General features: G+C 28.8%; 3 protein-coding genes and 1 non-coding gene across 7 annotated transcripts; 1 reads left to right on the top strand and 3 right to left on the bottom strand.

The window, feature by feature from the left end:
• The first annotated feature begins 231 nt into the window (after positions 1–231).
• TRNAP-AGG (transfer RNA proline (anticodon AGG)) lies at positions 232–303 on the top strand. The gene has a single exon. It is a non-coding gene; the product is annotated as a tRNA-Pro (tRNA).
• A 1,506-nt stretch (positions 304–1,809) lies between these two features.
• On the bottom strand, positions 1,810–5,246 carry LOC137835783 (protein farnesyltransferase/geranylgeranyltransferase type-1 subunit alpha). Its single transcript, XM_068644440.1, has 5 exons — positions 4,904–5,246; positions 4,594–4,703; positions 3,720–3,840; positions 3,513–3,608; positions 1,810–2,480 (listed from the first exon to the last, which is right to left on the bottom strand). Exons 1-5 carry the CDS (start codon positions 5,156–5,158, stop codon positions 2,016–2,018), a joined length of 1,047 nt encoding a protein of 348 aa, XP_068500541.1. The 5' UTR covers positions 5,159–5,246; the 3' UTR covers positions 1,810–2,015.
• Positions 5,247–5,849: 603 nt separating this feature from the next.
• Positions 5,850–9,690, bottom strand: LOC137835784 (uncharacterized). 3 transcript variants are annotated; one of them, XM_068644441.1, is made up of 8 exons: positions 9,532–9,690; positions 8,849–9,005; positions 8,689–8,736; positions 8,139–8,205; positions 7,698–7,798; positions 7,359–7,403; positions 6,504–6,974; positions 5,850–6,153 (listed from the first exon to the last, which is right to left on the bottom strand). In XM_068644441.1, the coding sequence occupies exons 2-8, from the start codon at positions 8,981–8,983 to the stop codon at positions 5,980–5,982; spliced, it is 1,041 nt and encodes a 346-aa protein (XP_068500542.1). In that variant the 5' UTR covers positions 8,984–9,005; positions 9,532–9,690; the 3' UTR covers positions 5,850–5,979. The 3 variants fall into 3 exon arrangements, with proteins under 3 accessions (XP_068500542.1, XP_068500543.1, XP_068500544.1); XM_068644442.1 differs by having other exon boundaries at positions 8,849–9,008; positions 9,532–9,676; XM_068644443.1 differs by having other exon boundaries at positions 8,849–9,030; positions 9,532–9,615.
• Positions 9,691–13,639: 3,949 nt separating this feature from the next.
• Positions 13,640–17,681, bottom strand: LOC137835782 (uncharacterized). 2 transcript variants are annotated; one of them, XM_068644439.1, is made up of 4 exons: positions 17,560–17,681; positions 17,321–17,390; positions 15,183–16,281; positions 13,640–15,032 (listed from the first exon to the last, which is right to left on the bottom strand). In XM_068644439.1, the coding sequence occupies exons 3-4, from the start codon at positions 16,262–16,264 to the stop codon at positions 14,009–14,011; spliced, it is 2,106 nt and encodes a 701-aa protein (XP_068500540.1). In that variant the 5' UTR covers positions 16,265–16,281; positions 17,321–17,390; positions 17,560–17,681; the 3' UTR covers positions 13,640–14,008. The 2 variants fall into 2 exon arrangements, with proteins under 2 accessions (XP_068500540.1, XP_068500539.1); XM_068644438.1 differs by having other exon boundaries at positions 13,868–16,281.
• Between the last annotated feature and the right edge of the window lie 7,019 nt (positions 17,682–24,700).

Below are 24,700 nucleotides of genomic sequence, written 5' to 3'. Positions count from 1 at the left end.
TAAGCTGTCTATAAAAGGATAGTGTTTCCTGTATCTTAAACTAATTTTACTTCACATCTTCACCTTTACCATAAACCATGCAAGATATATTTATGCTGTTTAGATCCTAAATCTAATTATAATTAATAACTTTTTATGGGTATCTTGTAAAACAATAAAATTTCGTTTTATATATAAGAATGAGTAATTAAAATATATTGTTAATTATTATATACAAGCTTATAAATGTATGGGCATTTGGTCTAGTGGTATGATTCTCGCTTAGGGTGCGAGAGGTCCCGAGTTCAATTCTCGGAATGCCCCTTTTTTTAAAAGTGTAAACCTTAATAGAAAATTTATTGGTTTTTGTTTAGAATATTTATTTCTATTATTAGATTAGTTCTTTTAATTCATTTTAAAAATATTTTTAGACTTTTTTTCTTTGATTTCTCAATAATATTTCATTGTAAGAGTCTATATTTTTTACAGATAATAGAAAAACTTAATATATATTATTTTTTAATATGTATCTCAATTTAATATATGTAATAGAACTTATGCAAGTAATAGAAAATACTTAAAATTTTAAAAATTAATTTTGTAAATACTCGATTTTAAAAAAATTATGGATAGAGAAAAAGATATATAATAATATGATTTGAGATAAATAATTATCTTTTAAATAAAGTATACAAATAAATTGATTGATGGTAACTTTTATTGTGAAATTTGTGGGAGTCACGTGATTGGGTGAAACAGAAAGAAGGTGATAATAATTTAAAAGTGAAGTTTTTCAACTGCCACAGGTTAAGAGACCAAAAACAGAGAAGAGAAAGGCTAAATACGATTTCTGTTTAAAACTAAAATAAAAAAAAATCTACTATAAAGCATACTTTGTTCATACAATTCTACTTTTATTTTTAAAAAAAAACTAATATGAAATCGCATTAACAAATAAGTTTTCAGTTTTTTAATTAAAAAGTGAAATCATAAGTTCGAAACCACCATTTGTACATTTTTATAAATATTTTAAATTCTTTCCATTTCGGTAATTTAAAAAAAAAAAATCACCAAACTTACCCTAATGATACATGTATCTTGTCCCTGCATCTTAGGATTATTTGAAAGCAAACTTGATTTTTTTTTTGTTAACAAATATTATTCATATACTCATGATGATTTCAAAAGTATTTTTAATAAAAAAGTATTCTTAATTTATATATAGTTGTATAGTTTAAATTTATATTCATTATACTATTTAGAAATACTCACTTCATGTATCATTTATAGTTTTTATTTCTTATAACAATTAAAATCTCCATTCTATGTTTGTCATATTGGAATAATCTTATATTCACTTAAAAACGAATGAAAAAAGAAGAATAGTAAAACAGATGAAAAAAGATGAAAGATCTTCAATCGTGATTAAATAATAGGGGGGTAAAAGTAAAGTAAAAAAATGGTAGAAACGATATCAATATTAGTAATATTTGTATAACTTGATTTTTATTGATGCATATTTGTATATCCTTATCAAGAACTCAAACGAAAAATATATTACAATTATCCATTTTATATATATGTTATGTCTTCAACAAAATTTCTAAGATCACATGTATATCATAAAAAAAGTTAACACTACCTATCAGTTCATCGGATCCGACTGATTAGTTGGTTTTTTCAAATCAGAGGTAATCTCTGGCAGGCTCTGCTGCTTTCCTCATTTTGTACAAAATTTTCTTTGTTGAATTGCGCAATGTTAATCTAACAATACAAAGATCCTTCACTAAATTTATATATAGATAAGCTAGGGATGATTTATGGATCCAATTTGAAAAGCAAAGGAAAAGACTTAAATTTGTTATTGTGCAGAGACTAAACTATATTTGCCTTTCAATCCATACACTCAAAATGACAGTAATGACATGACAAAAGTAAATAAATGTGCACTGAAAGAAACAACATGAGGCATCACTTCCAACAAACTCAGATAAAAATTACACATGACATAGAGTTGTCCTTTAATAACTTTGGTACTAGGCTGACAGAGGAAGCCTGCTCTTGCGCCAAATCCAATAGTTGGTTCTAATAGGATCAACGTGTTCTAGGATAGAACAAATATTTCGTGCTATATTTAAATTTTGATGTTCACCTCTCCCATTATCATCTAAATCCTGTTTATCCATATCTACTGCATTTACACCGTCAATGGCATTTCTCATGTCTTCATTTGGTTCATAACCAAAGCATATAAGATCCAAAACAGTGCCAAGAGCAAACAAGTAGTTGCTCTTAGTTCTCAAAATCTTTAAACACACAGAAGAAACTTGTGGATCATTTACCCATGAAGTGGTTTCACCTTTATAAAGTCCTCGTAGATATCTCCACGAGCTTTCATTTTCAGGGTGGGATATAATGGCTTCAATGGTGTAAAGCACTTCAGACTCTCTCATAGCTTTTAGCCCCCCCAAGAAAGGAGACCTTGTTATGACAAAATATCTCTGTAAAAATTATTAAATGTTAATTTTCTAAATTAAGAAAAAAAAGGAAGAAAACTTTTTAAAAGTAAAATAGATTTGTCATAAATATTAATAACTTTACCCCTGAGCATATTATATTACTCAATGATTTTACTTCTTCGTTAATTAATTAGGCAGGGTAAGAAGACAAGAAGGTGTCAAGCACAACATGTGGCAAATTTTTCCCTTTTAACAGTTATAATTGCAGAATTTAGTTGATTCACACCCATATATTAAATTTGAGACCTCATTCTTTTTTCTCACGAAGTTAAATCATACCCTTTCTTCTGAGGAAACCACATCATATGTAACTCTTTCTTCTTAAACAACATTTTACATGCAAATCTTTATTCAGATAAAACCATGAATTTCTAGTAACATGTGTTATTAGTTACTCAAATAAAGAAGATTTTTACTTTCCATAATTCTATTAATCAACACTTAAATTCCTTCAATCAACAGTAAATATAACAATATGTTTGTGAATCATCACTAAAATATTTTTTTTGTTAATTAGAATAGTTTAGAGATTTTAGAAATTAAAAAAAAAATCTATGCTTATTAGATATTTATCATTGAAATAATATTTGTCAATTAATTTAATTTTCCAAAATATTTAAATTTAATTTTCCAAAATATTTAATTTAATATCTTACATTTTTATAAAATACCTGTGCATTGCATTGAATTCTTACTAGCTAAATTATAGTGAAGAGATTGATTCTCAAATCAATTTACTATTAGAGATCTAAAGTTTGTAAAAAGCCTATAAGAGAATAATGACTCTCATTAGCTTAAATTAGAGTTGATACGGAACTTTGACAAAATACAAGGAAGATACTTATTTTTCAATTGTAATTATTAGAAATTAGAAATGTAAGATTAGGGGTACGAGGACGTGTGAGAGAAGGCGTCTGACCTCAATTAGTTAGGTAACAATCAAGCAAATCCATGATGAGTATTTATGACATGGTCCTGTTCAGACTAAAGATAACAGGTAACATAGTTGCATACCTGATTCCAAGCAGAATTATTAAAAATGTCTTGTTCAAGAAGTTCTGAGCAATAATTAAGCTCATCTTCCCATCCTCCAAGTGCTTGAAGAACCCACTGTCCACGCAACAAAAGAAGGGTTTCAATAATTAAACCACGCCTCAGACAAAGATACAAATGCTAAAATTGTGAGCATTTAGATTTGTGGTGACAATAAGAGAAACAAACCTGTCTATGCGACCATGAATGATAATGTTTGGCGTCATTAGAGAGTATCTTTTTGGTGAACTCCAGCTCATCCTTTCTAGCTTCAGGTCCTAACTTCTCAGCAACCCATCTTCTATGATGCCTACAAAACATCTGGCATGAAGATCAATATGATGTGTGTACAAAAAGAAGTTATACTCAGAAGCACTTCAATTCACGACAGCATGAACGCACATGATTAACAGAAGAAACGACTGTCAAATACCAAACATAGCATACAGAAGAATCATGGTATAAATGTTTTTGTGCAACTGGAATGGCTAATTATTATGAACAAAAAAGCATTTCAAAGCACCTACTTCAAAGACACCACAGTTCATAAATTTTCACAGTATAAACCCTTTTTTAAATAAACTTCTTTATAAGCATTTAAGAAAATAAGAAGATAAAATGAATTGTGCTTCTCGTGTGAGCTCAAATCAACTTATACCCCTAACTTTGGTAGCACTCTTATTTACTTTAACTTGTCAAAAACTAAAGTGCACAAGTTGATTTAAGCTTATGAAGAAGTTCTACCTTCTTATTTTCTTCTCTTACATAAAGAAGTTTATCAAAACAAAGTCTACGACAAAAACTTACTTATATGAAAAGACAAATAAATACTTATGTGATTCCTAACTAATAATAAAATCCTTATAAGGTTTGGGAGAAGTCAAACAACCAATCTTACGGAAACAGTAATTGCAAGTAGATTTTAGTTTACGTGAAAATTTTGATTCGACGTTATTTTCTAATCTTACAATAGTTGTTGAACAAGCTAACAGGATTGCCAATCGCAATAATGAAGTAGCGGCAAAGTAACGAACAAAGAGCAGAGCAGAGCAGAGCGTCTCACCACATCTGATAATTTTTGGAATTTCCAGCTGCCATACGCTCCACAAACTCCAGTTCACTCTGCAAGTCAACTTTAAGCGACTCAAGTAACAACCGCCGGAAATGCCACACCTGCAAAAAATAAACACAGACAAATCAGTTCAATCGTCATACGCAAAATGCAATCGGAAGCATTAACTTCAAATATGATTATACGACACACATATTAGTGAGGAATGAGTAATGAAGATTTACAGCAGAGGAAAATTGAAACGCGATTCGAATTATTTAGGTTGTGATATCGAGAGAGAGAGAGAGCTAGATAGACGTACAGTGTAATTGCCGGAGTTGAATTGGATAGCTTCGGCGGTGAGAGCGAGGGCGCGAGGGGAGCGTTCATCGGCGAGGTAAACGGCGCGAAAGTAATTCATAACGTCGGCGAAGTCTTGCGTGTACTGGATCGGAACGACGGGGTTGGGGCCGTCGTTTTGCGGAATTGGAGTAACATCTGACCACTCCGGCCTCTCCCTGAGCGGCACGCGTTTCAGCTCCTCCTCTTCGCCTTCAACAACACTCCCAGATTCCATCCTTCGATACTCTTCTTCACTTCGCTTTACTTTCTCCCACGCACCCTCAATTTAGATTGGGGTTTTAACTTTTGCTTCAAGACCCTTCTTCTTATGGGCTTGCTTTTATTAGCCCAATTTAAAAGCCTGTTTGACGTTTCATCTGAATGTGATTCCTTTCTTTTGGCATTTCATTAAATTTATTTATTTTTAATTATTATAAATTAGTTGATTGGTTCTTGCTAAAACAATTAGAAGAAATAGTATTTCAATATTCTCAATGCAACCTTCAATGTCATCACACACTTTTTTACTTACCAATCGCTGTGACTCGCTTCTATCGCTAAAGTTATTCCTTCCCTCTAATATTAAGTTTCGTCACCATAAATATATATTAATATTTTTTAATAAAACAAATCTTACTTTTAGTTCTTTAACCAGTACCTTTAGGATACCTGTTAATATTTTTTGAAATTTTGCTTCCTTCTTTTCATGTATAGGATTATTTAGCATACATGGATTAATAAACATTTGTTTAATGAAGATCTTTAAAATTACTGTATTCGTTTTCAAACCTGGTGGTCGATTAATGTCGAGGATTAATCAAAGAAATCTCGAGGATAAATGTGCGAATTAATGAGGCAGTTTCACGCTGATGATCACATAAACTGATCATTCAAATTAGGACCTCCATTATTGATCACATAAACTATAAGAAAAATGGAGAAATTATAGATTTAAAAAACAAAAGAATGCCTGTGATTCACATTATAAAATGTATGGTTTTATTAGAATTTTTAACGTATGTCTGCCAAGGAAGTATCTGGTTTTCGAATTATGGTTTACTTGTGAAAGAACTTCCAGATATCCCTGTCAGCCAAATCCTTGACTAAATGTGCTCCAAAAACGCCCTCCTCGTCTATCAGACTTCTTAGTTGTCGTACTCCATTACTGAATCCAACATAGTGCCTCTTGGTAGGAGCTAGATATACCACACCATATGGGGGCCTCAAGCACTGATATCAAAAGGAAAATAAGGAAGAAGAATTAAAGTTACGCGGTTACAATTTGAAACTCGATTTAATATTAATAATTCGGTTAAAATAGAAAAGGAGAAACTTTGAAAATCCGGGCAGAGGCATAGTTACAACTGCATCATTATAAATACGCTGCTACTGCCCAAGGCTAAAAATAAATCAATCAACAAATGAGGGTGGAAGACACAACTTATATCCAAGCACATCATGATCAGCCACTTGTCTAATAAACATATGCCACATGTGCGATGTTTACCAAAACAACAGAGTAAGGAAAGCATATACAAGATTTTCAGTAAGTATAGACAACCAAGCATAGGAAAACAAACCTTCTTAATAAGTGCATACAGCTTCTTCAAAGAGGTAATGGAGTATGGAATCTCTGTCATTAAGATAACATCATAGCCACCCTCTCCTTGATCCGCCTCACTGCCTCTTTCCCATGCTCGACTTCCTGAGAGCTTCCTAGACCGTCTTGAGTAAGATTCATGGCCAATGATGCTACCATCTTGGCTACTACATCCTTCCATAAAATCTTCCTCAGAAAAACTCAAACTCATTCCAGGCATAACTTCATATCCATCACTTTTCACAATAGACAGCACGGTTGGTAATTCTTCCCAGTCCCCAGCATAAAAGTTAACCGATGGTGCCAGAGTCTGTCTTGAAGGAGTAAGAGGAGATTCAGGCTGTCGACTCTGCCTATCACGGGCTTGCTTGAGATTAGCAAGGACATTTGGTATAGTTGTGCATCTAACAGTTTCTGCACTCTGATCTTGAAAATGCACCACAGAAGCCCCCTGTTAAATAAAGAACCAAATAGAGGAGAAATCAAGTTATTTCCAAAGAGTGTATTTCTTTGAATGAGGTAAAACTTTTACTCGTTGCTAACTATTCTCCCCAAAACACTACAAGTTTCTCGTATTGCTATTTACTTGATTGTCTGTCTGTAATATTACCCCAAAAAAATTGAAACTCTTGGCAATCACACCAAGAAGACAGTGTAATTCAAGCAATCAATGACAAATAACCACTGCCTACACAATTTAAATTTCCGTTCGTGTCCATCAATTTGCTGTAGGAAAACATCTACCTAATGTATTATTTCCAGCTTATACATAATAGACTAGTGACAAATGAACCAGCAAAAAGATTAAGGGATACCCCAACCCAAAACTGCATACCTTCAAGCAAGCGAAAATTCCAGGCAGTCCATAGTTGCAACTGAGCTGCAAAATACACGAAAGCAAAGAGATTTGTAAATTACAAATGATCAAAACTACCTTTAGTCCTTTTTATAAGAAATAAGCTATAGTGTTTTTAACACACTAACTTGTTTTTTATATAAAGGACCAGGGGGAATAGAATAAACATGATTGAAAGAATAGGGATCAAGGAAGAACAAAAGAAGGAAGTTTCATAGATGTAGCTAATATTTTGAGCATTTGAAAAGTGAGGACAGGACGAATGCAGTGCAAGAATTGAATAAGATCAAGGCAATAAAATGTTCATGCACAATATACCTCAAGTACTCTTTTTCCTCTGAAAGTCAGTTGCCCATCACGAATCTCATGCTTAAGAACACTGACAAGATCAATGGAACTAGTCCAGGATTTCAGAGAACCTACAAAGTCAAATGAGTAAATTTGATATTCGCGAGACAATAAATTACATGTATATAGCAAAAGCATAACTGTGAAAAGACATTTTCCTCAACACGAATCTTGTCATTATCTTTTTTCTGATAAAATATGGATTTAGAGCTTGGTTAATTTTTTTAAGATGATAATAAGCTAACCGTAAAGATTTGTCACTTTCCTTTCATGCCAAATAATAATTTGGTTTAAGAACACTATTATAACATAATAAGGATGTATGCCGTATTAATTCTCAAGTAAGTTACTTTTATGGAGGTATGAAATTGGAAGAAAATGTTTGTTCGCATGAAAACATCAATTACATACCGTCAGGTTTCAAGGATATTGCCTCCGAGCCACTGAATCCAACAATATCAGCAATACTAACTAAACCCTGCCAGAGGTTTAAGAGAGCATCAGCGTGAAACTATAAAACTGTAACGTTACCTTAATCTTGTTGAAGATAAGATTTCCACGAGGAAATCTAAAAAAAAATAAACGCACAGTGTTCAAGAAAAAGAAAAATATTAGGTGTTATTAAAAAAGATTGAAAACCCATCGTGGAAAACACTTCAAAAGCATACAATAAACCATGGAATGTAACCAAAACATCTTATTTCAGTATGACTTAGCAGACAAATTTTGTTATCGAAGCAAAATCTTTATGAAACCAATGCCTCTCATACATCAATGTCGAGATATAAAACTCACATCCACTGTATTGATATTTATTACAAAAGAGACAACAACAAAAATCTAAAACCTTTTTCTATAACACCAATCTGCCATAAAGAATTGTATATTCAGGAGACAAGCCATCTGACTCAGCCATCCTTCACAAAACAAATACTACAATACGAACCACACTAAGATGTACCTTAAAATAATCCATATTCTCCCCATTATCCTTGTCATGGAGAACTGCCTGCAAAGCATAACAAATTTAAATCAGCGCCACACTTTTTAACCACAACATTTTTCAGGGAGTTGAGTGGTTCTGGTGATAGGATAGCCGATTCTAGAAACAGGAATTGTACCTTGGAAGGGAGAATCTCCACGGCTGGTGATGGGAGATGAAGATCTTTCTCAGGAACGGAGGATATGCTGAGACTTCCACGATCATGGGGCACTAATCCAGGTAAGCACTGTGCAAGCAACGCCGGTGCACGCATTGCAGTAGATACTAAAAGCAATCTGCTGCAACAACCGATAAGACGAGCTACTCTAACATGTTCAAAATTTAAATATAACACATAAAAATAAAAACAATAATAGCAACAATCACAAGCATTCAGTGCGTTTTACTGCGACCGAATCGTGCAATCATAAAGCAAGAAACAAAATCATAACCATCTTTAAGCCAATTTAAAAAAAGAAAGAGAAAGACTATAATTTATGAAGTTGAAACACAGTTTAAGGTAGTCAATTAAATAGAAGGATGCAGAGAAATTGAAGTTCTGTCCCGTCTCTGAGCTAAAAAGAGGGGAAAATTCACGGGTGGCTAAAAGGAAAAGGCAGTAGCAGGTAGCGAATTAGCACGAGCTTCAAATCGGAAGTGGCGCGGGTAGTAAGAAAAGAAACTTGTGAATTGAAATAGCGAAATTAAACAACACATTAAGAGAAATTGGAAGCGGAATCGAAGGAGAGAAGGCGGAATAAGAGACGATCAGGAACAGAAATGATTGAGGGAAAAGGAGAATCGCGCGAGAGAGGAGAGTACCTGAGAGAGAAGAGGTCAATGGCAGTGTGAAAGAAGAGAGAGGATTTGGATTTGGTGAGGAAGGAAAAAGAGCCAAAAGTTGGAAGTAGCAATTTGTAAAGAAGAAAGAAGAGCAGAATCAGAGAAGGTTCCAAGTTAGAGAGAGGCCTGCATCATTGCACGTATTTCCCAAAATGCCCTTTCCATGTATCTACGTTGTATGTTTTTGGTTGGACGTTTACGGGGTGGGGCCAGATCATATCACACGCTTGTCTCTAGACTACACCTTTTTTCACTTTTCTTCTTTTTCCTAATTAAGTTAATATTTAATTTAATCTCTAATTCATTTTTAACCCAGGTTTAACATAATACACTTTTTTACTTTCTTTTCGGTGGCCTCTTTTATATTTATTATATTATATTATTATTAGTCGGATTGTGTGCTATTAAGGATTGAGATAACGATGTTTCATAGAGTATTATCGAGTTCAAAACTAATCATATTAAGTATTGAGATAATGATGTTTCATAGAGTATTATCGATTTCAAAACTAATGATATTTGGTAGTATGTTATTGACTATCAGGATAATGAGGTAATGTACTTTATTATTGAAGTGTTTGAGAAGTTGAGATCTTGTAGTATACTATTGAAGTGTTTAGAAGATTTAATTCGATATTCTGAAATATCTCGACATATCATCAACATATGCGATAAATGTCTCCTAATTAGAAATAGGCGTTTAAGAACACAATTATCGAGAAATGTACACTAAATAATCTACAAATCATGATTAATGGTACTTGAATCTAGCTTAGTTATTTGTATAATATAAAAAAAATAATATTATTAGTATAAATAACTAAAAAATAATGACATATATTTTTGTCTAAAGAGTCCAAAGAGTAACTTCTCAAATACTTGAAAGAGTGCCTAAATGAAAAACTTAACTCTAGAATAATTTTAGAGGATTTCATGTACTCTAAACTACTATTTTTATAATTTTTTTAAAATAAAAGCTTTCATATTAGGAATCATTATTCAACTTGACATCTCAGGTAAGTTGACACCTCAAGCAACAACAATCATTTGTCATCACATAAAAACAAAGTATTATTAAAAAAGAAAAAAGAAATACAAAAATATGGGGGACTAGACCAAAACCCATATATTAACAAAAATCATATATAGGTATATTATACCTATTCATAGATAATTTTAAGAACAGATTAGATGGTAGCGTATTATACCAATAAAAAAAATCATCTATGAATAAATAAAAAATTAGTCAATTTATCAACACACGCATACTTTCACGAAAAATATGAGTAATCATAAATCTGATTTTCCTAAAGTAATTAAAAGAAACATGTGAATGATATTTAAAAATATTATATTAGAAAATCACATTGCTATTTTGAAGGTGTTGCTTGTGAGATTCGTTGATTATCTTCTCGAGACTTAAACATGTATAGTCTATACTTCTTTATCTTCTTTTTCAATGAACTCTGCCATTTTTTTATTTTTCAAATTTAGGTAAGATCTGTGTAAGGATCTTTGGGGCACTAACCACATGATAATCATTTATATATATAAAAAATTAACTTAGTTATCTATTCTTTTGGTATAGGGCTCAATTAGTTGTTCACATTGTGTTCAGATTTTTTTAGGTATATTTTATTTATGATTGGAAACTTTAACGAAAATCCACAATATTTAAAAACTATGCATGGAACATTTTTCTTTTTAAAGAAGTTATATATATATATATATATATATATATAAAATAAAAAATATTCAAAATATCAGCGGAGTTTAAAACTAATTACTATTTTTAAACATCAATTGTTACGAATTTTAGGATATAGTTTAATAAAAACGCATTATTATGGGGTTAAAAACTGTTATTTAATTTTGTATACGAAAACCTTTTCAGGGTAACAAGTAAAGTTCTGTAGAATTTTTAACCATTATTATATAAAATTATTAACAGCATTAATTATGGATTACATTTAAAAAAAAATAATTGAATTGATTTTTTAAGATATGTATGATATGAAATTGTTTTTAAAATGAAAAACCTAGTTAAATATAAATAAAAAAGGACTATAAATATAACATAAAATTTCAAATATCTTTTCAGCTTAAATAACTAAATATATCCTTTTATATTTATCAATTATTTTTTCAAGTTAATTTTATCAACTAATTTTAATTTAATTAAAAAGTTAACTTATAAGAATCCAACTCTTATCTTAGGTATATTTTATGAGCTAACTTTTCAACTACTTTCTACCAAATATATAATTAAACATGTTTGTTAGTTAACTTTTTTTATGCAAGTTGTTAATTAACTTAATGAGTTAATTTTATGAAACATATATCCTACTCCGCAAATGGTTTGGTATTTTTGTCACCTTACTTTATTTGTACCAACCATTTATGAAAAAATAAATAAATAAAAACTGAATCATTTATCTTTAAACACTGTGTATATTTATCATAATTAGTTAGCATAAGTAGTAGGGACTTATGTCTCATAACTGAGTAACATAAATTTTGATTTCAATTATTACTATTATTATTAATAATAAAAACTATAATGACATCCGACAATAAACACTATATTTATTTAATTTTGAAATTTGTATTATGTACGGAAAATAACATCACAAGAAGGATTCTTTATTTATTTTTTATTTCTACTCAACTGTTAGAAGGCAAACCCTAATCCAACAAATTTGAATTAATTTTAGGAAATTAAAAAAAATATCATAAAAAAATTATACTGCAGAAGATATTCTTATAAAGTTGTACAGGTATCATGTGAACATCGGTTTAGTTTGTTCTTTAAGAAAATAATTTGAAAGTTTTAGAAAGATGAAGATTAACGTGATATTAAATTGGCTCAATTTAAAGAAAAAAAGTATTAATACTTTTTTTTTGACGAATAAATGAAAAGATAATATAAAAGGGGTTGTTGTTGAATTTTATTCTTGTGTTTGCATTTATTTACCTGCCGAATCCATTCAATTATTTAAAGTTGTTTTTAAAAAAAAAATTTGGGGCACATGACAATGAGTTGACCTTAAATATAGAAATGAGGCTCGTGGGGAGGTCAAGGATCTGCTTATCTCTCATTTTCTCTTATAAAAGATATAAGAAAAATTGTATATTACTAAAATATTTTTTTCTGATTTATTATATACGTAAATGTTATAAATTATTACTCATACCAAACATTATAATATACTCATTCATACTTACTTATTATTCAGATAAATGTATAGTCACGTTAAAAATTTGTTTCTTAAGTTAAAAAAAATATCAATAAAAAGTTATTTTAATAATCTCCTTACGTACAAAAAAAAATCTACAGTTTATATTAGAAATAAAAATGATTTTTATAATACAAAAAATATATTTAAAACAAAAATAATGGTTGAATAACTATAAAATGGAGTTGTTCCAGCTTACCACCAAATGCCAAAAATAATAATATTTTATTTTTATTGTAGGTCTATAAAAATGTTTTGAAAAGATTTAAAATTTTGGTTCTTATGTTAGATTGTGAAATTAAGTTAAAAGAATTGGGTCTATCCAGAAAGTGTAATATGGGTTATCACGTATCAGGATCACCACATATTCTTACTAGAATCACCGCATATTTTTATTAGGGTTATCTCATACTGTCATCCTCTAAGTTGAGTGAATTTTGTGATTAATTGACATTGTTCTACACTCATGATCTCTAAAAACTTGATTTAACTCATTTTCTCCCCACCTCATGCCCACTCCAACCAACACGCCATGATATTTTCAAGGAAAAAAAAATCCTGAATATGTGAAAAAGTGTAGACAATGTATTAAACTCCAATTCTTTTAATCTAATTTCACAATTTAATCTAATCAACAAAATTTTAAATCTTTTGAAACAAAATCCTAAATCTCACAAGAGAAATAAAATATTATTTTTTTTGACACATGGACGGTGGACGGTTGGATGCTGGAACAACTCCTTTGGAGTTGTCTGAATATGGGACCCTATCTAAAATACCAAAAACATATCTCAACTCTAAACTCAATAGTTAATAAAGCAATTAGCATCAATACAGCAATAGGTCAAAATTAAGCTGAGAGGTAAAATTATCTGCTGATGACAATATTAGATAAAAGTGCCTTACTGTCTCATGATGTGATACAAACCAAACAACAAAAACAAAATGAAGAAACTGTGAAAATACATGAGCATGGTCAAAAGTTTAGCCACTAACCTAACTACTTCTGCTGGAACATCATGTGACCTATCTGTACAACCGTGCCTAACTACTTATGTTGTCGAATTAGGATAATACATACTTAATCAAGACACAGAAAAACATTAGATCATATAAACAGGTAATGTGGGTTAACAACCTAAGTCTTCTGATATGGTGATTTACTTTAGTAAGTTGCAGTCATCTCACTGTTCATAAGGTTAGGAAGGTTATAGCAGATATTACTCGTCCACCACAAAAACATCATTGAATTCCGAATCAAGAAGAAGCCCCTCATGTCCATCAAATTCCTTCAGCCCCATCAATGTTTCAATGGGTACCTCTTCACCCAAAGCAAAATACTCTTTTTTGTTCACACTGCACACACCAGAGTTCAATGCAAACCTTCTCCTCGGGGAGGTACAAAATGAACTCCAAGTTTCCTCAGAATTCCAATTCACTTTCCCTTCCAATGGCCAAAAAAGTGGTTCATCAGCACTGAAATTTTCTTCTAAGCCTGCTGTTTCTAATAGATTTTTATCTTCTGAGTCGCCAAAGTTTGAACAAGTAGAGACTGAAGGAGGAACCACAATGTCCCAACTAGTTGAATCTGAGAGCCACTCAGAGTGTTCATCTTCCAGAATGAGCAAGGAATGCAAGTAACTTGCTTTGTCCAAATCTGAAACATTATAGTAAGAATCGCACTTGGAGCTAAGAGGAGTTGAATTCTCGGATGAACATTCATAATAAGATTTACAATCTAAGAGCCGGTCAGAGTTTTCATCTTCAAGAATGAGTAAAGAATGCATGCAATATTCTTTGTCCAAATCTGAAATGTCAGAAACATCATCAAACTTGTAGCTAAAAGGAGTTGAAGGGTTCTCAGATGATGAGCATCCGAAAGACTTGGAATCTGAGAGCCACTCTGACTCTTCACCTTCAAGATTGAGCAGCGAATGCATGTAACTTGCTTTGTCCAAATCTGAAATCTCAGAGAAAGCGTCAGTCTTGTAGCTAAGAGGTGTTGAAAGGTTCTCGGGTGAACATGCATAAGGCTTTGAATCTGAGAGCCACTCAGAATCATCATCATCGTCATCGTCTTCAAGACTTAGTAAGGAATGGAAGTAACCTGCTTTGTCCAAATGTGAAATTTGACCCTCGTATCTAAGAGGAGTTGAAGGGTTCTCAAATGAATATTCAAAAGATTTCGAATTTGAGAACCACTCGGAGTCTTCATCTTCAAGATTGATTAAAGAATGTGTGTAACTTTCTTTGTCCAAATCTGAAATCTCAGAGAAAGCGTTACTCTTGTGTCTAAGAGGAGTTGAAAGGTTCTCAGATGAACAAGCATACGACTTTGACTCTGGGAGCCACTCAGAGTCATCATCTTCAAAACTGAATAAGGAAGGCAAGTACCTTGCTTTGTCCAAATCGGAAATCTCAGAAGCTAAATCAATCTTGCAGCTAAAAGGAGTTGAAGGGTTCTCGGATGAACATTCATAAGACTTCGAATCCGATAGACATTCAGAGTCTTCATCTTCAAAGTTAAGTAAAGAACGCATGTAAACAGCTTTGTCCAAATCTGAAATCTCAGAAGCAACATCAAACTTGTAGCTAAAAGGAGTTGAAGGGTTGTCAGATGAACATCCAAAAGACTTAGAATCTGAGAGCCACTCAGATTCTTCATCTTCAAGACTAAGTAAAGAATGCAAGTAACTTTCTTTGTCAAAATCCAAAATCGCATAATATGAATCACTCTTGTAGCTAAGAGGAGTTGAAGGTTCCTCTGATGAACGTTCAAAAGACTTCGAATCTGAGAGCCATTCAGAATCTTCATCATCAAGATTGAGTAAAGAATGAATGTAACATCCTTGCTCAAAGTCCGAAATCTCATAGTAAGCATCAGACTTGTAACTAAGAGGAGTTGAAGGCTCCTCAGAGGAACTTCCACAAGGCATTAAATCAGAGAGCCACTCAGAGTCATCATCATCTTCAAGGCTGAGTAAAGAATTCATGTAACATGCTTTGTCCAAATCTGAAATCTCAAAGTAAGCATCACACTTATAGCTGTTCATGTAAGAAATTCTATGAGAGCACCCTGAGCTCTCAGAAATACTGAGATTATCATATGCAGCGGTTGCATCATTCTTCATGCTTGCATTTGAGACAGTACTGTCAGATGAAGAAACTTTCTGTGCATGTTTTTCTCTACAACTGCCAAAAGTATCGACACTTTTGCGCAAAAGAAAATAAGAGCTTGCCACCAAGAACAACAAAAAAGCTAACACATTCACAGAAGGAAGAAATGCATTAGCAGGATAAGATTTGTCTTCAACAGATAGCGAAGGCCCTTTGGTGTTGCTGTCTGATGATACTTGCAGGCAAATATCATCCACTTGGTTTCTAAGCTTACATAAATGACTTGTCATTTTATGTACAGTTCCCATGCAGAAACCAGTTCCATTTGCAGGTAAACTCATTCCAGTTGCTATCCTCATTAGGAATCAATGCCACACTGTTACATTGGTTTAACAAGAAAAATACTCTCAGAGTATTACTGATATGTTGAAAATCTGCATCTTATTACAATGTAAAAAAGAAAATACTGATCAAATCACTGCATCTTATTACAAAGTAAAAAAGATTAACATTGATCAAATAACAAAATAACAGTTATAAACTGATGTGTAGTTATCAGAATAACATTTTCTTAATATATTTAGAAGAAAAAAATGTCACTGTAAAAAGATTTCCCTCCCCTCTGTCACTAAAGTAGAGCTTTGGTACTGCTTCTTTAAATTCACATTTCATCATCCAAATTCACATTATTAAATTACCAATTATCTTGTTTAGTTTCACACAAAAAAATGATAAAAATCCATGATTGAAATAAGTTTAGATGGGTTTTGTTTTGGGTGGATTAGAAACACTATACCAAATTTTAGCATTTATTTGTTCCTAGAATAAAAACATATAAGATAAAATCTCTATATTGTAAAATTAATTAATTTAAAGCAAATAAATTTAATAAAAAATAAAACTTTCAAAAGTTTTCCTAACAAGCAACCCCAATGGAAAACAGATATCAAATTGGAAAACTTGAGAAGAAGAAGAAATTGAAAAAACATATTTTTTAACCAATGTTTAGATTTTGGTTAAAAGATAACTCAGCTATTTTGTACCTCCAAAGTAAAAATTTCTTTTCATTATTTTGTGAATTGAAATTTGTTAATCTCAAGTTTAAACCAAATGCAGCTCATGATGATGAAGAATTCAACTATATCATTTCATGGTTAATATTTGAAATGAGGAACAAACAAAAAGAAAATATCAAATATGCTAATGAATGAGAAAGGCACATCATATCATCACAGAAAAAAAAAAGGGCTAAAACCTAAAAAGAGTGGACAAAGCTTAATTAGCAAAAGTTAGGATAAACAAACATATAATACATCACATCACATGCAATCAGATAAAATAAACACCAATATACAAAACATACATTTATTTCTAAACACTCTTCTCTTTCCATCACTTCACATAACCAACAATACCTTCAGATATCATTCAATGTTTCAGTGTTCATCTATCACTTCTCCAAAACATGGATCCAATCGTGTAAATCTGAAAATTGAATAATAGAGATATAATACGTATAATTCACTAGAGATTATGATAATGGGAAAACGAAGAATCGAAAAATGAAAAAAAAAATGGTAGAAAAAATATATACACATGAAAAAAAAAATAGTGTGAGAAGAAGGTGATGGAGAATTGAAAGAAGAAGGGTTACCTGTAATTAATTTGAGAGTGGCGTAACGGAGTTTTGATCATAAGGAAGAGATTTGAGAAGCAGAGAAAAAGGGATTAGAGGAATGTGTTACGGAATAGGAAGAACAAATAACGCCACTAAAGTGGTGATGTGTGTACTAAAAGGTCATAATTGGCGTTTAATATCAATTAATTCAATCTTAAGTAAAATCAATGCCAAAACAAACACGGTAGCTTCGCGCTTTGGATTGGAATAATAACCAAGATTTAAAACTTCAATAAAAATACACGATTATTGTACTAGATAACTATGATATTATTATTTTTTAAATATTTTTTATTTAATGAAAAATCATTGTAGTTTTTATAATGTTTATCTTTAAAATGATAGCTACAACTTCTTGTGGACACTTTTTTTTTAATTGATGTATATATAAACTGATTCAAATAATTTTATCAAAAACGATTTTGTTTGGTTAAGTTTTACAACTAAACGTTTACTTGTATAAAAATATAATCCTTGTACGTTTGTTAAAATGTAAAGGAATTGATTATGAATATATTTTTTTATGATTTCTAAAAAATACAAACTCTAACAATATAAACTAATATATAAATATAATAATTAAAATGTTTATAAATATTCCCATATATCTTAATTTTCCATTTGTTATTTGTATGAACTTATTAGGGTTGAAAGATGTTAAAATTGAAGAGTAAACACATCTGGCTTCAAAGTGATTGAAATTGAAGAGAACATGTGTTTCTTTCTTTCCTTTTTTTTTTCTTTTTTTTAATAATATATATTTTTTCATGCATGTGATGGCAAATGATTGTTGTTACTTGAAATATCAGCATAACATGTATTTCTTTGTTGTTAAAAATGTCAGCATACATATATAATATTCTAATCATATAATTAAAAATGTTATAAAATATAATTAATATATTTTGAATATTTTCATATATTCTAAGCAAGATATTAATTATTTTATCTATTAAATATTATATATATATATATATATTTTTGATAGTATTATTAAATAATATATTTATTAAATTTAGTAAAATATATATATATATATATATATTATTGGTTTCATTGCTGATATAAATCTATATATGTGATAAAATTATTATTAAATAAATATATAGTAATTTATCTTTTCACTGTTAATTTTCTTTTAGAATAAAAACGTAATTAGATACACCTAGTCACACATTTTACAAAATCAATTTTACAAAACATTTTATTTTTCAATATCATTTATCAAATTCACCTAGTCACACACTTTATATTTTTCAAATAAATGATGTAATTAGATTGGTCAGATTTGTTCTAGAAGTTAATGACTTTTGGGAACAGAAATGGTTGATTTCTTCAACGATTTTATGCATAAGTTGTATTACCCCTTAAATAATAATTATTTTTTTATTGTTAATAGAAACATGAAAAGAAAGGTTGCCCTAAAAAATAATGAAAAAAGGGAATAAATGAAAAGATATATGATATAAAATCAATCTTTTATTAATATTTAAAAAAAAGAAAAGAAAAACCTAAAATATGTGAATAAATGAAAAAGCCAAAAGATTGGGCCAAATATAAACAACAAATAAAGTTATGACATAAGTTGATTTAATAGGTTAGATAAAAGGAATGGAATCAATTCAACACTAATCTAAGCCAAGAACAAAGACACTAGGGTTTATAATCAAAATACATAACTATTACTTCATAAACTCACAACAGATAATTCCCAGTGGAAAAAAATAGAAGATAAAATCAAAAGCAACATATCAGTATATAAAAAAATCATTCTTTAATATTTTAATTTACCATAGAAAAAGAATATGTACACAATTTTTTATCAGAAAAAATATATAAAACATATTTACGAATGTTCCAATCTTATAAGTATATATAACAACAACAAAAATCTCTACAAAACATAAACAACAGTCCCAACAAAACAGTTATACAAAAAAGATCTAAAACTTAATTAATCTAACAATTAAAGTTGTACAACAAAAATATATAATTCGAAATCATACTGAATTCAACATAGTTAAAAAGTAGTGAACAGAAGAAACACAGAAAATAAAAGGAAGAAGAAGAAGTGAAAGAGAAAATGGTTACCTTGATTTGAGATGCAAGTGATGAAGTTGAGTTGACTAAGAGATTTAATTAGGGAGAGAGGCAGAGAAAAAGGGATTAGAAACAACAAAATAAAAACCATAAATTAGGGCATAGAATACATAACCAATATTAATAATAATAATAATAATAATAATAATAATAATAATAATAATAATAATAATAATTGGATTTAATCTTAAGTAAACCTAATGCCAAACAAGGTAGCTTCGCGCGCTTTCGCGCCGTACAATATTTTGAGGTTATAGAATTAATTATTATTTTATTAAATATACACAGAATTAGGGTTTAAGCTTTTTTTTATAATTAAATATTACAAATTAATATATACAAAATTATTTTTATTTAACTTTAAATCAAAACATATATAAACTCATTCGAATCCACTTAATTATACAGGAAATTCGAGGAATAATATATTAGAGGTTACAAGTTTTAATTTTATATAATAATACAATCATATTAATATATATATATATATATATATATATATATAAAGATTAAAAGTTGTAATCTCTTGACTCTTACTTGAACCTATATCATTATTTGTGTATTTTAAAAAAAATCACAGACTAATTATTTGTAACAAATATATTAATTCCAAATTCTTAATATAACGTGATACAATCATAATTATTGAGCACTTGATTTGTTGTCTCTTAATCCCAAAACAAGTTCAATTAGTCCAAAGAAGTTGCACTAATCTGGTCTTCATTTTGTTTTTATTGTGTTTTTAACTAAAATGATATAAAAATTAGATAAAAGTAAGATAACGTAAAACATGACAAATTCTTATACTAATTAATGTTTGATGCATGTTACTTGAGAGGCAGTAGATAAGTAGTAGAATAAATTTAACATATTTTGTCATTGGTGAATAACTAATTAAAACATAATAGTTTGCTATGATATTATAAAATAAAACATATTTTTTTTTAAATAATTTAGATATAAAAAAATATTTATGATTTCAAATTCGTTGAAAAAATTGTTCTTTGTGGAGATGTTTGGTAGAAATAAAATTTATAGTTTGATGGGAATTAAAAATGAAAACTCATATTTAGCTTACTTCCCAAAAAAAAATAACGTTTTTAGAAAATATTTTTTTTGGGTAATGATATTATATTAAGTTTTTTTTTTAAAAATCATGGGAGATTTGATTGTAACTTTCCTAAACTGAAAAAAAAAATTAATGAAAAATCATATTATGTTATTCTTATTAAATAATTTAATATGATAATTAATTAAATATTTTGGTAAAAATAACACTATATTTAATTTTAGAACATTTATATAAATATTTTGAGTAATACTTTTTATTAACTAAATAGAATTTTATCCTTCTTAAAAATCACAATTATCAATATTTATGATTCTTACTTACATGACAAAATTTATCTGATACAAAAATTTCTTCGTAATATTTTTATAAATATATAAATAAATAAATATTATCCTTAAATAGTTTTATTATTTAATTAATTAACAGATATATTATATTAGTTTTTATAATATTAAATATTTGACTTTTCAAAAGAATATATATATAACATTTTTTTATTATATTATTAATGAGTGTATATATTAAATTTAATATATATAATTATATTTAATTGTAATTAAATAGAATGTATTTATTAAGTTTTAGTTAAATATAATATAGTATTTATTACATGTATAACTTTTTAGATAAATATATAAAAAATATTTTAAATTATATTATTGTATTTTAATTGTATAATGTTGTTAATTATTAGTTCTGTCAACATCTTTGACATTTTTAAATACAAGATATAGTTATATTAATAATATGATTAAATGTAATGCTTTTATTAATTTTAGTAAATGCTTATATTAATATTAATAAACATAGTATGTATTTATTAAAATAAAAGAGTAGTCCACATTGGTATCTTTGTTTTAGGTTTGACTTCTTAGTTGTTATCTATAATTCTTAAGGAATGAATTTATTGAATAATCTTATTTATAGGAATTAAAATTAGAAGAATATTATGTTAGGCAAGTATATCAGCTTTGAATGAATTAGGAATTTTGAAGTTTGTTGTGGTCTAAATTTAGTTGAGATATCATTAGGGTCAATCACTACATCTAAGATATTGTTCACTCTGAAACTTGGAACTTCGTCACGATTTTATTCTTAAAAGACGCATCAAAGGGTTAAGGGAAAAATGTGTATTTAAATTGTCTTTGATCTCGACTCCTAGGTGATATGAGACAATTAGGCGTACTAGAACAATAAGGCTAAGAGAACGAGAGTTTGTCTATGGAACCACTTTTCCATCCCCACAAATTGCGCTAATGTTCTAGCCTTAAGTTCGTTGAGATAGCTTCATTAAGGTCAATCACTGTATCCGAGCTATTGTTCTTTTTGGAGCTCAAAGCTCCATCACTATTTTGTCCTTAAAAGACACCTCAGATGGTTAAAGGAGAAAAATGTATTTAAATTGTCTTTGGTCTTGACTCCTAAGCAATGTGAGACTATTAGGCGTACTATAACAAAGTTTAATATTGATTTTGTTGAGATGGTTGAAAGTTAAGCTTAATAATATAATTATAGTTTTAAAAAAAATATGATTTGATTATTGAAGGTTATTCGATCCTACTAAATTTGAGAGATGGTAAATTGATAAAGATGTAATTATATTTTGAGTTAGAAATTTTGAAAATATGACTGTTATTGATTTTTGACATGGAAATATAACAAAATTGGTTTTGAAATATGATTTATATGTTTGGTGATTATTATGAGAATTGAAAGTCAATTTGGATTAAGATGAGGTTTGGTTTGGATAAGAAATGAAAAGGATGTGTTTTTGAATGGGAATTTTTGAATTTTATTTCAAATTGAATTTCTTTGCATTTTTTATATTTACTCATTTTGTTCAAGTGTTTACGTGTTACTCTAGCAATAAAAAATAGATTAATGTTCTAGATTGTTCTAAATAGCAATTGTTCTAATAAAAAAAATAGTTCAATTAATTTTATTTTCTTTTTTACCATGTTATTCTAGATTAATGTTGTAAGCAAGGACAATATTGCATACTATCTCTTTCTTATTGGAAAATATCATTTCTTACCAAAAAATACTTCTTAGTAGTCAAGAACTTAATTTGACCATTTATAAATGGTTTACAAAGGATAATTAATGTGTTAAAATATTTTTAATGGGTGATGATTATTTGATTATTCTATATGAAAATATGTACATTATTATAGTGATATGGTAATATAAGGTGTGAAAAGTTAGTAGTTATCAAAGTTAAATTGCTAAGTGAATGATGTTTAGTACAACTATTAAGTTCAAGAGATTTGGTGATATATAAAAAAATTGTTATTTTCTTAAAGGATAACTCAAGTGCCATTTCTTTATTAGTAATTTTTTATATTTATTAACTTAATTATTTTATTATTGATTGATTTAAATTGAATATTTATTTATTCTAATGTTTATATTTAATTATGTGAGTTGAGTGTATTATGAGTGGATTGAAAATGTTGATGTGAATCAGAAAGTAAGACTAATGATTAATGAGTTTATGCCACATATAAATAAGTGTTTATATTTAATAATAATTTTTCAAAATCATTAATTTATTATATATGTGTTGTTAATTATTTAAATAGGTGCTTTATGTGTAAAGATATATCAATGTTGTTTTTTATATGTTAAAATTTGAATTTGTGACTATCTGTATCAACACGTTATATATTATAAGAAAATTATTAAATAGTAACTAAAATTATATGTAAAAATAATTACTCATTATATTGATTAAATTAGATATTATTTTATAGATTAAAAAATTATTTATATCTAAAGTGATTTCTATTATTAGTAAAAATTTATAAAATGATTTATAAATCGGTATCTAAATTAGCTATCAATGTTTTAACTATTAATATCTTAGATTCTAAATTAGTCTCTAAAAGACTAATAGAGACTAATTTATAATACAAAGTAGTAAGTAGCCAAAATTTTGGTAACTAATAATTAGAAATAAATTTAAAAACTATTTTATAAATATTTATTAATAATAGAAACTACTTTAGATACCAATATTTTTTTAGTTTATAAAATTGGCTCTAATTTAGTTAAATAGTAACCAATTATTTTAATTTTCTAAATTAATTTTTATTTAATAATTTTCTTGTTTTTGTTTTGTATGGTATTTTTTTTATATTAAATCAAATGATTGTGAAGCAACATACACTATATAGAACTTCAAAATGTATGACATGAATTAGGAATGAAGGAAATAGAATAACTACAGGTTTGACTGTACTTATACTTACAATTAGTTAATCTGAATATATTTTTCGTTGCAAACAAAATTCAGATATTTTCATAAGTACTAATTTATTTATCATTCCTATTATAAATATTATATTATTTATAATTTATATTTATTTTTGGATATGTATTCCTAAACTATGTTAAATATGAAAACGAATAAATAGTATATAGATATATGTTTATACTTTACTTATAGATTTTGGAAAGTTACAAGTTGATAAACCAATTATATTATAAGAAATATTCTAAATATGGAACATTAGTTTGTTAATTAAAATATATTTTGATGTGGTTGTTTCTGAATTGTGATACATGCACCTTGTTGTGTTGATGTTTACCCAGAGATTCATGATTGAATTGAAAATGTTTGGAATTGGAATTTAGAGCAAGTTGGTGGGAACATACTTCCCCCCAAACATAGGGACAAGATACACATAATCTTAACTTAATCATTAAAAAATCTCTGTCTCATACCTTTAACTTCTATGCTTATATAACTTCAAACACTCCATTTCAGTATCATCTCTCTTTCTCTCTCTTCTAAGTGTTGATTCATGTCTCAAGCAAGCTTCACAGAAGACAAATATCTTTGTCTTGCAATTTCTGTATTGGTGGGTTTGTATGTGATTCTACTAGCCTTGGATTCTTCATGGACCAACAAAAGATTTTCTCTGATACTGCAAGATTGCAGTT

This window comes from Phaseolus vulgaris, chromosome 5, assembly GCF_000499845.2.
Source record: "Phaseolus vulgaris cultivar G19833 chromosome 5, P. vulgaris v2.0, whole genome shotgun sequence".
Taxonomy (NCBI): domain Eukaryota; kingdom Viridiplantae; phylum Streptophyta; class Magnoliopsida; order Fabales; family Fabaceae; genus Phaseolus; species Phaseolus vulgaris.
This window is presented reverse-complemented; position numbering and strand designations above follow the sequence as displayed.

Excerpts from the sequence above, each read along its gene's own strand:
- LOC137835783 (XM_068644440.1), bottom strand. The coding sequence starts at position 5,158 with ATGGAATCTGGGAGTGTTGTTGAAGGCGAAGAGGAGGAGCTGAAACGC. Across the intron at positions 4,704-4,903 it reads TCAACTCCGGCAATTACACT|GTGTGGCATTTCCGGCGGTT; the intron begins GTACGTCTATCT and ends TATTTTTTGCAG. Across the intron at positions 3,609-3,719 it reads ATTCATGGTCGCATAGACAG|TGGGTTCTTCAAGCACTTGG; the intron begins GTTTGTTTCTCT and ends TTGCGTGGACAG.
- LOC137835784 (XM_068644441.1), bottom strand. The coding sequence starts at position 8,983 with ATGCGTGCACCGGCGTTGCTTGCACAGTGCTTACCTGGATTAGTGCCC. Across the intron at positions 8,737-8,848 it reads TGGAGATTCTCCCTTCCAAG|GCAGTTCTCCATGACAAGGA; the intron begins GTACAATTCCTG and ends TATGCTTTGCAG. Across the intron at positions 8,206-8,688 it reads AGAATATGGATTATTTTAAG|GGTTTAGTTAGTATTGCTGA; the intron begins GTACATCTTAGT and ends AACCTCTGGCAG.
- LOC137835782 (XM_068644438.1), bottom strand. The coding sequence starts at position 16,264 with ATGAGGATAGCAACTGGAATGAGTTTACCTGCAAATGGAACTGGTTTC.